Source organism: Ochotona curzoniae, unplaced genomic scaffold (assembly GCF_017591425.1).
Source record: "Ochotona curzoniae isolate NIBS_2020 unplaced genomic scaffold, NIBS_Ocur_1.0 scaffold_1852, whole genome shotgun sequence".
Classification (NCBI taxonomy): Eukaryota; Metazoa; Chordata; class Mammalia; order Lagomorpha; family Ochotonidae; genus Ochotona; species Ochotona curzoniae.
In genome coordinates, this window is record NW_024467087.1 from 31,931,085 (window position 1) to 31,947,846 (window position 16,762).

The 16,762-nt window shown below is 44.0% G+C and overlaps 1 protein-coding gene across 1 annotated transcript in view; it reads right to left on the bottom strand.

Annotated features, from left to right (window-relative positions):
- FRMPD3 (FERM and PDZ domain containing 3) overlaps positions 1–13,315 on the bottom strand; it is a 63,053-nt gene extending 49,738 nt beyond the window's left edge. Inside the window, exons 1-3 of the mRNA XM_040999817.1 lie at positions 13,165–13,315; positions 10,096–10,198; positions 7,066–7,111 (exon numbers count right to left, since the gene is read on the bottom strand). Coding sequence (XP_040855751.1) covers positions 7,066–7,111; positions 10,096–10,198; positions 13,165–13,312 — 297 coding nt within the window. The 5' untranslated portion in view covers positions 13,313–13,315. The remainder of the gene's footprint in view (positions 1–7,065; positions 7,112–10,095; positions 10,199–13,164) is intronic.
- Between the last annotated feature and the right edge of the window lie 3,447 nt (positions 13,316–16,762).

Below are 16,762 nucleotides of genomic sequence, written 5' to 3' on the forward strand. Positions count from 1 at the left end.
ATGGGTAACTTCCAAAATGCTAGCAGTTGGTCTGGGTTAGGCTAAAACCAGAACAGGAACTCAATGCAAGTCTTCCCTGTGCATGACAGGAAATCATCTAAAGGAGCTATCACCTGTTGCCTCCCACAGTGCACCCTGAGCAGGAAGGTGCAGTACACAGCAGAGCCGGGAGTTAAACCCAAATTCTCCTATTTGGGATGCAGCTGTACCAGTAGTGCCCTGCCCACTACCTTGTTTTCACATTGTATGAAATGGAGGTCCAGGAGGAGGAAACACTTGACACGTATTATCAAAATAATTGGGAAGCAGAGCTGAAATCCAGATTTCCCAAGCCATTGGGTTAGTGATTGCCCACAGGAGGCTACAACTGAGAGTCCATTCCCAATATTTCACCCACTGAGTCTCGTTCTACCCTGGCCCTATTTAGTGTAGTCAAGTAAACCAAAAACCCAAACTGGTATCCTTTTTACATATGAGGGATTATTAAAAAGTTCCTGGCAAATGTGCATTACGCAAAAAAGAAAATCAAGTAAAGATTTCAAAAACGTGTTGGAAACAAAATAACCTTATTTTTCAATTTCAGTTTTACACAATGTTTTTGAAGCCCACTCATATTCTCCCCCAGTGGAAGGGATGACATCCTTGCTATCCCTATCAAAAATATAAGATTAGATCCTGTCCTAGAGAGATTTTGTGTGTGTGTGTGTGTCTGAACCACTACAAACAAAAGATTCAGATATTTACAGGAGCAAAACCACCCAGGAGGAAGTTAAATTGGCAATATTTTCAGGGTTTATCATCATTTTTGGTGGCTGCTTCAAGAGCTATTTTCAGCTTGTTTATGCCTCAATCCTCATTGACCCTTGTCCTGTTGCTCTCTAACACTCCATCCTATTCTCGGCCTTCAGCCTCATTTGCTGATGGTGACTCACTCCTTGCCAGCTGGTCTCTGCTAGATGTCACGAAGTCATATCTAGCCTTATGCTTAGGCACAGGTGACGCCTGCCTGGCAATGTGATAGGGCGCTCTCAAAGGTTTCCCTGACCCAAAGCATCTTCCAAACTCAGCTGTAGGAACTTAAGTTCTTTTTTAATTTAATTCATTTTTTAGATTTATTTGAGATGCACGTGCATGCACACACACACACACCACATACAGAGAGCTCACATCTAGTGGTCCACTTCTCAAACACACTCAATGGCTAGGGCTGGGTCAAGGTTGAAGCTTGGAGCTAGGAACTTCATACAGGTCTTCTACACTAGAGACAGGAACTCAATTATTTGAGCCATCACCACTAACACTCTGCCTGCATTGGGAGGAATCTGAAGTCCAGCACTAGAGCTTGGACTGGAACCCAGGTATTCTGATATGGGATGTGGACATGATAACTACTAGGTCAAACACCTGCTCCTAAAATTTTTAAAGATAAGGTAATTCCTTTGAATTAAAGTATTGGGAGTTGGAAAGGCCCAGTCAGAAGGCAATTATGGTACCCCGGCGGGGGGGGGGGTGGGAACAGACTTCGGGGTTCAGCAAATTACATGCCCGCCTGGGCTAAATCTTGCCCACCAAAATTTTTTCTTTCTGCAAATAATACTTGTGTGGAACAGAGCCATGATCTTCATTTGTGTATTGTCCGTGTCTGCTTTTATCTCACATGTATGGACTGCATAGCTTAAAATATCTTACCATACGGCTCTTCACAGAAGTTTGCCAACCTCTACACCGATTCATTAGTATGCTCTAACCCACTGTCTCTAAAACCGGCCTACCTCAGAAGAGCACTTTTTAAAGCACAGAGGCCTAGGCGCACAGCAGACTTAGAAAGTGAAAACCTCTGGGAGATTGAGGCCCAGGCATTAAGACTGCTGAAGATGCCCTATCTCATTAAGCATAGATTAATTGAGTACCTTTAAGCTGGGACATCTGAGCTCTTCACTGACTCTATTTTTTTTTTCTCCAAGCAGCTGGGAATCTCATTTTGCAACAGACACCCTTTCTGACTAAAATGAATTTTAGCTTGAAACACGGAACTAGAATTGCTAAGTACCTCTGGGGCTACTGCAAGCCCCCTAAAGCAAATATGAAGCCAGCAGCTAGGTGGAATAAGGAATAGGAGAGAGAGCCTGCATTCCCTCAGGGATGCATTCAGCAGCTGGTGATTCTTTGACCTTTTTTTTTTTTTAATTTGGTGGCTCTATTACTACAGAATGCAGGGTTGTGATTACTCATGTCTTGGCCAAAGTCAGATATGCATGTAGCCAAACATTTTAGTACAAGACGGTGTCCTGCTTTCTAAGTTTTATTTTTAATTGCTACATGATAATTGTATATATTTATGGGGGAACAGTGTGATGTTTCTGTACATGTATACATTATATAATGATAATTAGCATATCCATCATCTTAAACTTTCACTATTTCAAAATCTTCTAACTGTTCTGAAATCTACACTATTGCTAACTATAGTCACCCTACTGTGCAATAGAAAATCAAAACTTATTGTTCTGATTTAACTGTATGTGCCATGTGAAAAGATTGATCTTATATAGAGAGAGACTAGAATATTGGTTACCAGAGGCTAGGAGGGGCAGGAGGGTGAGAGATGGGATTGGGAAAGGTTGGTCAACAGTTCTGCTTTTAAAATTGTGGAAGAGGGGTGTCCAAGTTCCTCGTGCTTTGCTTTCTGATTTCTCTTTCTGTGGCTCACTTGCCTTTGACACCTGAGTCTATGTATAATCAATTCCCATAGCAACCACTGCAGAAGCTAGGACAATGGAGAGCTCTCCTATCAGGAAGCCTTGCTTCCAGCAAACAAAACTGCCTAGAAACAACAGGTCCTCTTCTCAACACCTAAGTCCATCCACAAGCTACACTTAACTCTCTGCCCTCATTCCCCGCCTATCTCTAAAATCACCTTCTGTTGTACTTGGTGGTTCTGTCCCTAACACCCTGCACACACTGAAGTTGTTCCTATAACCTGTGCCGCTTTTTCCCTACTTCCACCTTCAGGATCCCCAGTGTCCTTTTCCACCAGCTAAATGACATCTCTTTTTAAAAGCCCTATTGTTTTTTTTTTTTTTTTCAGATTGTCTGCTAGTGTCCCTGTTTATCCACAATGCCTTAGCTCACCTCCCCAACCAGGCTGTATAAGAAGAGAAGGCATCTTAACTTACTGTGTCTGGCATCAGGCAACATTAGCACCAAAGCACCACTTAGGCACAGCATAAAAGATACTCACTGATTGCTAGGATCCATAGTGAGTTTCTTATGAACTCAGCAAATACAGTCCAGTACCTACCATCTGCTTAGCACTGTATCTCAAAAAGCTCTGTGCAAAACTAGTTCATCTGTAATGGCTCCTTTTTTCTCTAGGTAAGTGGCTCTAAGGCTACAGGCTGTGTTTCCAGAATCAGAAAACTAGGATTGCATGAGGGGGTTGTCTGTGCTTGTTTCATCAGGGCCATTTACATAACAACCCAGAATGTTTATCTATTCAAAAATACTTACAGGGCCTGGCGGTGGCTAAAGTCCTTGCCTTGAACGCGCCGGGATCCCATATGGGCGCCGGTTCTAATCCCAGCAGCTCCACTTCGCATCCACCTCCCTGCTTGTGGTGGTTCTAATCCTGGCAGCTCCACTTCCCATCCAGCTCCCTGCTTGTGGCCTGGGAAGGCAGTCGAGGATGGCCCAAGGCTTTGGGACCCTGCACCCACATGGGAGACCCGGAAGAAGTTCCTGGATCCTGGCTTCAGATCGGCATAGCATCAGCCGTTGCAGTCACTTGGGGAGTGAATCATTGGACGGAAGATCTTCCTCTCTGTCTCTCCTCCTCTCTGTATATCTGATTTTCCAATAAATAAATAAATATTAAAAAATAAACAAAAAACAAAAATACTTACAGAGGAGGTGAGCATTTTGACATAAAAGTTAATACACCATTTGACACATTCATATTCCATATCAGAGTACCTGGATCCATGTCTGGCCTCTGCTTCCAATCCCAGTTGCTTGCTAATGCACACCCTGGGAGGCAACAGATGATGGCTCAAGTGCTTGAGTCCTTGCCTCCCATATAGAAAACCTGAATTAAACTCCTGGTTCTAAGACATTTGGGGCATGAACCAGAGGATGTGTCTGTTTGCCTTTTGCCTTTCAAATAAAACAAAGAAATACTATTGCCAAGATCTAAGGAAACCAAGATTAATAAATAATAAATCATAGGGAATATTGAGTGACTCAAAGTTTAAGGAACGTCCTTAATAAGATAGCTTGAAAAGTGGTGATGTATGATTTTGAAAGGGGCTATCTGTATAGTACAGCTTGAGGAAAGGACCTGGAGACTCCAGGAAAAGACACCAATGGTCTGCCAACAGTGTGAGCTGCTCTATTAAAAGGAAAATGTCATCTGAAAGACAATGTATCTCAGAATTAGCTGGGCAGTGTTTCTGAAAGATCACTATCAAGATGCCATTTTCTGTCTCCCGGTAGACAAGCCTTCCCCCTCGCTAGTACACAGAACTTCTAATTCTGCTAATCAGGACTGAGTTCGAGGATCGGTACTTTTTAAAAAAGATTTATTTATTTCTATTGTAAAGTCAGATATACAGAGAGGAGGAGAGACAGAGGAAGATCTTCCATCCAAAGATTCACTTCCCAAGTGGTCATGATGCAGGAACCGAGCCGATCCAAAGTCAGGAGCCAGGAGCCTCTTCCACGTTTCCCACATGGGTGCAGGGTCCCAAGGCTTTGGGCCATCCTCATCCTCAACTGCTTTCCCAGACACAGGAAGCAGGGCCACCAGGACATGAACTGGAATCCATATGGGATCCTGGCACATGTAACGCGAGGACTTTAGCCACTAGGCTACTGCACCGGGCCCCAGAGATAGGTAATTTTAAGAGCTTCCCAGGTGACTCTATTATACAACCAGGATTTGGAGCCATTACCATCCTATGGTATACAGGAATCCATAATACAGTGTAATCAGTCATGGGATGTAAAAGCTGGAAAGAACCTTAGAGATTATCTGGTTCAGTGTTGCCTAAATTCTAGTGACTATTAGAATTACCTGTGGACCTTATCACATGCACAAATTGATGGGTCATAACCTGAACCTTATGGGAAGTTGTCTCATGGAAGTGGCAACCAAGTTTCAACATGATGAAAATTTATTAAGGAATGAAGTCTCCTTGCACCCAATACCAAGTAATGGCTTGAGGCCATGTTATGATTTCCTGAGACGCAGAGAATATAATGTTGAACACATGTTAGGTATATTCAAGAACCTTGCAGAACTTGAGAGAGAAAATTCTTTCTATGGCAGTTTGTTTTTTATGGCAGTTAGGTTCTACAAAGTCACTCTGGACACTGAACTTGTGAATACTGAACTGTTGGTCCAATATGTCACATAGATTATCATCTTAAATCCTAAAAATAGTTCATCCATGTTGAATCTATTTTCTTTCTTTCACAAGGATAAAACCAAGTTCACAAATACTAAGTAACTTGCCTGGCTCCATCTCACACACAGGTGCCATACTTGAATCCAAATCCTAACCAACTGATTCATGAGATGAAGCTTATTGCCCTCCCCTGCTTTGTCTCCTACAGCTTTTCTATCAAAATAAACGTATCTTGGAATCTCATTTTTCCAACATTTGGAAATTATGATATACTACAAGTGATATTGAGGACAGAAGTCTGCAGGGTGCTAAGACCTAAGATATGTGCAAGGAAAAGCAGTCTGGCTACAATGAAGGGACCAAAGGATGAGGCATATGGAGACATCAGATCTGGAGGGTAAGGGAGTGGTAGAAGCCCTGGGGTAGGTATGCATGGGGAAAACGAGGCAGGTTGCTAGCCTCTGCACTCTGCACATATATTTGGCCATTCGAGTTTGGTTTAGATCACCCTGATGGCTGGAAGCTGGGTTTATTAGGCCCTACTCCGTGCCAGGTGCTCTTCCAGGTTCTGGGTCTGGAGCAGCAAGAGTTTTCATTGTTACGGAGCTGACATTCAAAGCAGGATAGACAATAAGCACATGGATATAATATTCCATGGTAATATTAAATGGTAAGCCACACTGGAAAACAGTCTAACACTTTCTTCATAAACTAAACATATTCCTACTATGTTACATAGTAATACGTATTTATTCTAGAAAAGTGAAAACCTATGCTCCCAGCAAACCTGCAAATGAATGGTTAGAGCAGCCTCACTTGTCAGAACCAAGAACCAGTTGTCAGGATCAAACAACTGTGATGCCCTTCAACAGATGGATCATTAAACGAACAGGTACATCCACACCTCAAAGTACCATGGAGTACTACCAAGTGATAAAAAATAGACTACTGACACATACAAGTTGGGTAAATCTGCAATGTACTATGTTAAGTGAAAAAAGCCAATTTCCAAAGGCAATACACTGTATTTTCCCATTTGCATAATACTCTTAAAATGGTAACATAGAAAAGGAGAACAGATTAGTGTTTTACAAGGTTGTGGTGGGTAGAAGGAACTAGGTGTGGCTATAAAAGGGCAACATTAGGCAATCTTTTGGTGTGGACTTGTTCAATATCTTGACTGTGATGGTGGATACATGAACCCTCCCAAGTGATGAATCCATATCGAACTACATGCACATAGTGTATCAATATTGATTTTTTGGCCTTGATACTGCACTGCAGTTGTGCAAGACGTTAACATTGGGAAAAAGAGGATAAAGAGTGCTTGAGCTATCTTAGCACTAACCGATGGCCTTGACCTAGCTGTTGTAGCCATTTGGACAGCGAATCAGCAGATGGGATATATTTTTATCTCTTCTCTCTGTGTGTCACTCTGCCTTTCAAATAAATAAAATAAATATTTCAAAAAAATCCTCAGCCTTGGACGTGGAACTAGACTCAATGTTCAGAAAGTGTTGAATCTACTCCCAAATCCTTGGTTCACATGTTGATCCTAGTCACTATGCCTGCCTGCCCCCACCAGTCCCCCCACTTTAACTTCCCAATATGGCATCATCTCCTCTCAGGATGATGGGTCGATGCAAAGAATCTCACTTACCTGATGAGTGTGCAGAACTGTAAGAACGATGAATTCTTTAGCTCTCCTATAGAGAAAAGAGGGAACAGGAGAGTAGAGTATCGAGCTTGAAGTATTTATGTAGTACAAGAAGCAACACCAAAATTCCCCCCTGGGCTGCATTCAGGAATATGGGTTAGGACAGTAACCGCCTAAATGCCTTGGTTCCCATCATTTGCAGAGGCCAACACAAACCATCCATGTTGGTTCACATAGGCAGCTGATGAAGGTGTTATCGTTACCTCCGGATTCTCCTTTTTCAGGTCTTCTTTTTATAGTTCCTTCTCGCAATCTCTCTGTAGAAATCCCCAAACCTTAGAAGTAGTTTTATCTGGAAACTAAAAAAATTCTCAAGGAAAACCAATAGCCTGAATTATGGAACTCAAAGGACACACCGAATCTTGGGAACCATATGAGGTGATTATTTGCAGTTTGGTCTTTAGGCAAGAGAAGAAATCAAAGGGAAAACTCAAAGGTCTTTGGTCATCATGACTAATTCTCTGTAGATTTGTTTTAATTGAGGGACCAATAATAAGAGCCATGGAGCAGCACATGGAAGCCAAGCTCTCTAGATAGCAAATGTTCAAAAGGATAAAGAATTTGAAACTCTTTTGACAAGAATTATGCCAGTGATCAAAGAGGCTGTGAGGTATGAAAATTCTCTTGCAGGAATACGCAATCCTTTAAAGAGAACTGAAAGAACTGGAAATAATTTGCTTTCCCTTCCCCTTGTTGGCCTTTTTCAAAAGCTCACAGGAACAAAGTCACTCAAGAGGTGGAGTGAAGATTCCCCTGGTTCCTGGTATTCAAGCAATGCTAAGGCCTCCTCCTGAAGGACTTTGAGCATGTTCCATATGTGGTGACGCCACGTCTGAGGGTCAATCAGCTCTGAAGTCTGAGAAGTTCCCAGGAGAGAATAGCTATGTTCCAGGGAAAATACTAATGAAACTTCTTTACTTGAACTTGGAAGGAGCATAACGTGATTTGGATTATGTGGCTCATCTTCTGCCCGTGCCATGGCTTCCTATGTCATTTAGAAGGATGACAACATCTTAACAATGGCTTACAAAGCTCTGTGTAATCTGGAGGTGTTTTTCCATGAGTATCCCCTTCCTGACTCAACTCTGGTCACATTGGCTTCTCCCCTGGAGACATGGTTTCCCTGTTCCCAGCAGAAACTCTGCTGCCTTTGGGGGCTTTGTGCTAGCTCTTCTCTCTTTCTCCAGCTCATCATCTCATTCAAGCCTTTGGTTTTTCTTCAAATAGCACCTTCTCAATGAGGTCATCACTGACCATGTTGCTTGAAGTTACATTACGTACTCCTTGTGCTTAGCATTGCTGATCCTCTTTACTCAAATCTACTTTCTGTTCTTCAATACTATGTGTGAACTTCTAAAACGAGGTAAAGTTACTTATTTAGCATGTTTACTGCTTATGGCATATCTCCTTTCACTGGAACATAAGAGCCACTGTGCTTAGGATTTTTGTCTATCTTACTCACTGCTATATCTACAGTGCTTAGAATGGTGTCTGGCACATAGTAAGTACCCAATAATATATATTCATTGAATGAATGAATGAATGACCCACGGGCATTATGTGCTCTGTTTTGACCTTGAAGGTGCTCTGGATTCCCTCACAAAATCAGGCTACCGTGTGCTCAAGCACAAAAATATCTTCTAGAAGCAACAGTAATTTCTTAGGGGTCAGGCTAAAATAACCCCAACATGATCTGATGCAAATGGAAGAACTCATTTCATATTGATATGGTAGTGGAAGGTGAAGGGTGAAAGGTAGAGGGCAGAGGATATGGGATTTTGGAGTTCATTACTGAACTTGGAGTACAGATAAACCACATGTCATCAGGGACCAGATGTATTTCAAGGTAGGGAGCTTGGGAGGGAATATGTCAAGGAAGATCTCAGGACTTCAGTGTCAGTGGGTATGGAGGTAGACAGGCAGGAGGGGAAACATTGCAAAACTCTCCCAAGCTAGTAAGAATGTCAGAAGGAAAAGTCTGCTTTTGAAGGTCAGGCAGGAGGCTCTGGGATGCTGTGGGCTTTGAAAAGCCCTAGAAAGATGAGTGGGAAGAAAACACTGTGAATTAAGAGGGTAAGGAACAAATATAGGAAGAGTTGCAACCAGACTACACAAGAGAGGACATGAGCGGACATGAACACATTCCATTTGGAGGTAGACATAAAAGGTCCCTGAAGCAACGTAAGCCATGGAAATTAGGGCCTTTGCCTCTATCTTCTCATTTCTTAGCAACAAAATCCGTGTAGGCCATGTGCATGTGGCAGGGGGAAATGCGGGATAGGGAACTTTGTATGATATGTAGTGTATGCAGACGTGACGTGTGTAGGGGTAAGGGGTAAGCCAAGACAATGTGAATACTCCCCACCTACAGATGGTGGTGGATGGCAGTGATCCCTGTAACACTCCCCACCCTCTCACCTGGTCCCACTCAGGAGATTATTAAGGACCACAAACACTGTGAGCAGAATCCAAAACAGTAAGGTGCCTCCTGAATCCACTGGCTAGGAATTCTGCTTTTCCGCGTGTGTGTGCACGCGCGCATGTGTGCACGTGTGCACGTTGTTTGGACAATGAGTCGAGGGAGGTGAGCACAGTATCTTGCTTGTACTTTGCTTATCACAGAATGTTCTTTTAATGGCTTGTTCGATTCTTACCAATCACTTGGTTGGATACACTGCACAGTCACTCAAAGCCAGGGAACCTGGGTGAGGAAATGAGCTGGGAGAAGGGAGGTAGAGATGAGGCTCTAGCAGAAAGCTCTTTCTTTGTGTCTATTCACATCACTGCAGAATGCTAGGCCTGAGTGCATGGGGCCCCTCAAGTTCTGGGTAGTCAAGAGCCTTGGCTAGGGCTGCTCTGTATCAAAGGGCTCCCGTCTTGGGGTCAGGGAGGACAGCGTAGCCCTCTGTCACTGCTGGGACAAGGGTGACACCACTGCTCAGCTCCTGTCAAGGCCCAAGAGGCCCCTGTTACCTGATGAGTTCTATGAACCTCTCCCTGGGGGCTTCACTCACGTCCTCCTCATTAATAGCCACAATCTGGTCACCAGCCAGGAGCTTGTCCTCAGAGGGGCCTCCTGCAGAGGAGAGGAGAGAGGTGTGAGGACTTGGAGCTATTGCTGCAAGCCAAAAGTCTGGGCAAGAGTGGAGGGACGCAGGCTGAGTAGGGGTGCGGCAGGGGGTTACCCAAGCCCTGCAGCTGCTCCTGTGACAAATGGAGGGCAGGGGAATGAAGAAAGAGGATGGAGCAGACCATCTTTAGGTGGGAGTAGGGAAGTAGCAAAAGGTCCTAAGCCCAGGCCTCATCCTCAGATGAGGTATGTAAGTGCTTTGCAGATTTGGGTCTCAAGATGAATATATGCTTCCATCTCATGAGAGGATTGTTTAAGTTTAGGTAAAGATTTTCAGATGGCTGAAGGCAATACCAGTGACCAGAGAAACCTGCTGGTAGGGTTATCATCTTACTTGAATATAATTCATACTTACTGGTCTGGAATACTGTTGAAGATGGGTATGTACTTCAAAGAGTTAAAGGGTTTCAGGTTTTATTTTTCTTAACCCTGAGAGGATCTCTCTAATAAAAGAGGAGAACAGGTGCATCCACTTGGGCACCCAGAATTTCTTTTTTCTCTTTCCCACCTCTACGGCTGAGGGTAAGCAAGCAGATGTCTGAGGACCATCCCTTCTAGGTTGGGATGAAGGGCTGGGGTATAGGAGTGCCACAAAGCTGTGCTGTCGTTGATGGTTGGCAAAGATCTTCTTGGTGAAAGCTGTCCAAAGACTCTGAGAGAATGACAAGTCAGATACGATCTGACTCAAATGCGACAGCAATATTTAATGACATGTCCCACTCTCAAATCAGCCTTGTCTGTTGTTTGTGTCCACTTGAAAGGACCAGATCCCAGCTGCTCACTTTCTCTAATGAAGTGTGTTGTTCCAATTACAAAAAACATGAACATACACAGCAAATATGTTACTTGAGCCCAGCCCACTGGCTTTGGAACCTGGGGTCTGCATTCTGAAATTTGCTATGCCAGCACAGACAGCAGGATTCACCACTTGAGCAAAATGGCCCTAAACCTACCAGACCCAGTCTCCCAACTGTGCTTCCACTGAAGAATATGCACTTTGCAATCAATCAGACCCAGGGGTTCAATCCCGAATCTACAGTTTACTAGATCTTGGGTCTGTGGTCTTACATGAGACACTTGATCACTCTGAGTCTGCCTTATCTCATCTGATCTGTAAAATGGAAAAATAATAGTATCAACACATCATAAGAATGGTGGGAGGATAAATAAGATGATGAATTACAGTACTTAAAGCAAGTGATTAATGTTGGCAAGAATTTGATAAATAGTATTTCTATCCTCCACAGGACAATTTCTTCAATTCATTGCCTGCTTTGTATCTACCTCCTCTGAAACTGTCAATCTCTTTCATGGAGTCCTATCTATCTATCTATCTATCTCTCTATCTATCTATCTCCCTCTCTTCCTCCTTTCTTCCCAAAACTCATTTTTCCTTCCTCATGGAACTCAATCTCCTTCATGAGCCTTCACCTTTTTCCAGCATCGCTAACATCAATCTATTACTGCTTTCACAAATGGTCTGTTGGCTTGCTCAACCATAAAACTGTTCTGTAGGATCCTCGTCTTTCCTAACATCATTAAACATGGAACCAACGAAGTCCTCTGCGACATTTAAGAGCCACCTGGGCCAGCAGCAGCAAGGTGAATCAGCATCACTCCTTGGTAGGGCTGTGTCTGCCAGCCCCATGGCTTCCTGTGGTATTTGACTGGGGTGTTTGATTTCACCCGTCCAACTCTTTCCTCTTCATTCCTGCCTTATACCTTTTGTAGCTGACCTCCCTCTAGGCCTGGGGGCTTTCCATTTGCTTTAAAATTGACGCAGGGGCTCCTGGTGGTCTGCAACTACGATTTATCTCATCCTTCTTTCCCAGGACAAATTTGATTTCTGATCTGAAACTCAAACTGCATGACTGAATCAGGAGCCTTAGGTCAGCCATGGACTCCTGTACTGAACTGCTTTTGGTTTTGTCTTTTTTTCCCCTCTGTGCCCTCTAGTTGAAGAGAGAGCTTAAAAAAATCTTTTTCTTTTCCTTTGAGGATTGCAAAATTTATCAAATTTCTGTAAGACCAGTTTATACCCCGGCTGCTCCTCTTGACTGAGCGAGAAACTGTTGTAAACATCTAAAGCCTCAGGCCCAGCAAGTTAAGAATAAAGCTCCTTTCCTTGTGTCTTCTCTGTCAATGACTAGATGATTCGGAACAGAACAGTGATTCTTTTTTTTGCCCTTTCTCATTTCATTCATGATGGCAGCATTTCACAATTTAGGGAGAGCTTAATGCTTAATCTATCCCATATGGTCCCTCCCATTAAAACCCCACTTATTCCCGGTGGGGTCAACAGGCCAAAGGGCAAACCATGACTCTGTTGCCTCTTAACTGAGTGACCCTGGACAAGTGCATTCTCTTCTTCTATGCCTTAATTCCCTCATTTGTGAAATGGGAATGGTATTACTTACCTGGTAGGCTTGACTGCGAGGATTAAAGTTGACAATGCAAAGTGCGTAGGAGACGGACATAGTATGCTCCAGTCTCCACAGCCTGATGGTTAGATTCGTGAGGACAAGAATTGTGTCTTATGCTTCTCTACAATGTTGCTGCAGCTTAGGGTAGGCAATCTATAAATACTTGTTGAATTGAACTGAATATGTACTTTCTCATCCAAGGTATTGGAGCTCTTCTATTAATTTTCAGAGCAAAAGGAAGCTTTGTTAAGACCAGACTGTTAAATGATCAACCACTGCCTCTGTCTAGGGCCCTAAAGCTGCCTCACTTGTTTGCCTCTATCATTTTTAAAATGCTAGCTTCCACACACAGTGATTAGTTGGCAAGTCTTCACCCACTCTTCCTGAACTCTTAGCAACGCAGTACAGTTGTAAGCTTCTCTTTGGGAAGATATGTGGGTATCAGGAGATAGGAGCCAAGGCTGAGGGGATGCTGTGAGGGACACCTACCTGGCCTCACAGATCGAACCACCACAGGCCTCTCACTGCCAGCCACGAAGCCAAAGCCATATATAGGGTCTCGGTGAATGGTCACTTGTCGTAGCGTCTCTGCTGGCAGTTGCTCACTTTCCATATCATTTGCGCTCTCTTCCTGCATCACATGACTGGGGGAAGGGGAAGGTGGGAGCAAAACAAGATGCAAAGGGAGCTAAGCCTCAGACCCAGTTGGAGGAACATCTCTTAAGTGTTCTGACTATGGCACCTGGGGATTCACAGCTTAGCTTTCCTACATCCTCTGCTGCTGTTGGGGGTAATTATTGCCTCATGTTTCAAAATCGAGGAAAAGGAATCCAAAAAGAAAAATCCACTTGTCTTCAGGGCTAAAGTGAGCAGAAGAAACTGGTGCCATGATATCTGGTATTAGAGTCAGACCCTCTTTGTCCATGATATCTGGACTCCAGGGGGAGACTAAATGAAACATGTTATTCGGAAGTTAACTAGTACCACTCAATTGGCTACCAAGTCACTAAGGGAGACCAACATCTTGAGGGAACAGACCATGAAACAGGCAAATAAGTGGGAGAGGAATGTGAAGTTTTTCCAGCATGGGGAGCATCTTTATGAAGTTCTTGTGCAATCTTTACTGTCTTGTAAGTGATATATAAAGGTGAACTATTTAGGTGGCACATAAAAACAAATGTGCTAATGTTTGGGACCATTACCTCACAGAAATGTACTTAATGCCAACTTATTTCACCTAATGGGACACTTGGGAAATGGCTCCTATGGGCCAGAAATGGAGGTGCATTTGCAGGCCTGACAGCCAGAGGAGTTGGGAGAAGAGAAATTGCGCCTCTAACACCTGGGAGAGATTACGGATTGTTCTCCTGATGTTCACAACTTAAGTTACTGAAGCTTAGAAATTATCTAAGAGCTTTCCAAGGATGTTTCATGAAGGCAAACATCCTAAGGCAAGCATAGGCCTTAGTATAATATTCAAGTGAGATGTCCTGAATGGTGAGGATGTAGGAGCAAAAGGGACCAAGCGTACGGAAGGTCAAAAGGCGAATGGATGCCAGATGGTGAAAGAGAGTGGTTTAGGGTCTCAGATCCTTGACTTGGCCCTACGACATCTCCAGGCCTCCTTGGCAGGCTTATGTTCTCTCGTGTGAGTATATGTTGTGTTTAAAATTAAAGTTCCAGACAAGACTTTCAAAACAAAATAGAGACAGCCAGGATCTGATGAATCAAACTAGTATAAAATTTGAAAAAAGAAGTGGGAGGTTTTGATACTATGAGAGTGATGCAACTTGTGTCTAGCTATGACTACTAAACTGGTCGGCAGCAAAAGATTTTAGGCAGTTGGGTTGTTCATCAAGACCCAAATTCAGCAGAGACGAGCTTTAGGACTATTTAGTGGGAGGAAGGAATATCTAGTCCAACAAAAAAAGGCCAGAATTGTCTCTGTCATATATGAAAAGGAATTGGGAAGTAAGGCAGAGCACAGTTATAGACTGTAATCCAGCCGCTTCCACTCTGGCCACACCTAAGCTGGTGTGAAGTCTACCTAAGACCCCTTATGGTGGCTACAAATGGATGGCAGAGTGAGGTCAAAGCTTTGTAGGCAAATTTGGAAAGTGGCTCCTTGCTTCTGCTCCCAGTGCTGGGAAAGGAACCACAGAATATCTTCCCAGAGCTATCATCTTGCCTCACAGACGAGGCTGCTTTGGAAATGAGTCCTTTGCATCCTGCCATCCGATCCCCTTTTGATTTCATTTGCACTGGAAGGGCCTCTGCCTGGGATGATACCAGCTCATTTTGGACATGGGCAGCAGCAAAGGCAGCTTAACAATGACGGTCATCTAGATGCTTGGCCTGTGGCATGGGAAGCAGAAGGACATCAAGGAAGATGCAGGTATGTGCCACTGATTTGTCTCTTTTTTTCTTGTTCTGGGGCTAAGCACCCATCTGCCTCCCATGGACCTTAAGTTATTACCAGAATTGGGGGAAATCGACATTCCTCACGACACAGAAATCAACGAACCAAGAGTTTATGCGACATAAATATTTTGCCTTATTCTTTTGAGTCTTGTTGATCAATCAACAAGTATTTATTCACACCTGTAGTTAGTCTAGAGCTCTGGGGGTGGGGGCGAACCTAAGTCACAGATGCCTATCCTGGAAGAACTTGCAGTCTAGCTGGAGAAGGAAAGGCAAGTGTGCTCTGCACAGGAGAGAGTGCTAACAGAGACCAGTAGACAAAGTGTGAGAGTGCCAACTTGCTTGTCCAAGGAAGTAGATGGCACAGCAGGAGAAGGCTCAATGGAGCAAGTGGGGATTGTTTGCTTGCCGAAGAAAAGGCAGGTTTATGGAGAGCGGACAATAGTGGAAGCTCTGTCTATAGTCTGGCTCCAACTTCTCCAGGGGACCCGGATGGTTCTTTTATGACCACAAGTGTGTCTCCCTGGGCTGTCCCTAGCTGGGCAGGAGTAACCACCCCTAACTGGATCCTCTCTCAGTTCTACTGACAGCCCTTTCCTCAGGCTGCTTCAGCCTTCCCAAGGCATCTTGCGATAGGGGAGAAACACCTCCCTTAGCCTACCAGAGACCGTTTTACAATTCAAATGCAAGTTGTCTCTTCCCTCCTGGGGTTTGCTTCTTTCAGAGTCTCCAGCTAGGTCCCTCTGAAATTTGCTAAGTGCCTGGAGACTTGGGAGTGACACTGAAGGGAAGCAGTGATGGATGACAGGAGCTCAGCTATCCATGGGTCATGTGATGGCCCTCCTGGGGAAAATAGGCAATTTGACTTTGAAAGATGTTTGGCTTCTGGTCCCTTCAAATAAGGCAACCCTGAACATAATTATGAAGCTGCTCAAGCTTATGCTCCTCCCCACCCCTCCAGCTTCGTCTTAGGAACCTGCTGTTTTTCTTCTCTAGTTTGCCCTAAAGCATAGAATGCCTTTACTCTACCCCTTCCTATTCGAAGTCCTGAAGGGTGTCCCCTCCTTCTGCACCATGCTTGCCCTCTGCATTCAGTGACCCACAAAAAGGCTTAGTCTTTCTCTTCAGTCTAATGATAAGGACACTTTAGATCTCTGTGGTTCTTTTCATTTTTATACCCATTACCTCATTTGAGAAAAGGTACTTTCACATCCATTATTTCTTCATAGACTCTAACTGTCCTGCCAAGTATGCTAGATAGCTGCTCCTCCTCCATCCCAGCCTCAAAGGCCGGATCAGCAGAAGTAGAAATTTGCACAGAGGCAAAGCACACCAGTGGTCCATCTGGAGACAAATCTCTCAGGGCTACAATCTAAGCATTTCCTATGTGCACTTTCTCAAGGTTCCAGACCGTCTAGCTATCCAAAGTCTCCACTACAGGACTGTCCCAACCCTACAGCCAGCCGCACTCCTCGTCCTGGCCTGTCCTGACCTGGCCTGGATCCTCAGCCCACATCATAATTAACCTGTCTCTGATCCCATTCGCTCCACGTTGTTGGAAGAATGAAATGAGATCATAGCTGCAGGAGTACTTAGGAAGGTTAAATGTATCCCGCAAATGCAGAAAGAGGTGGTCTGATTACTGGGAGCACTATTGAGCGTAGCC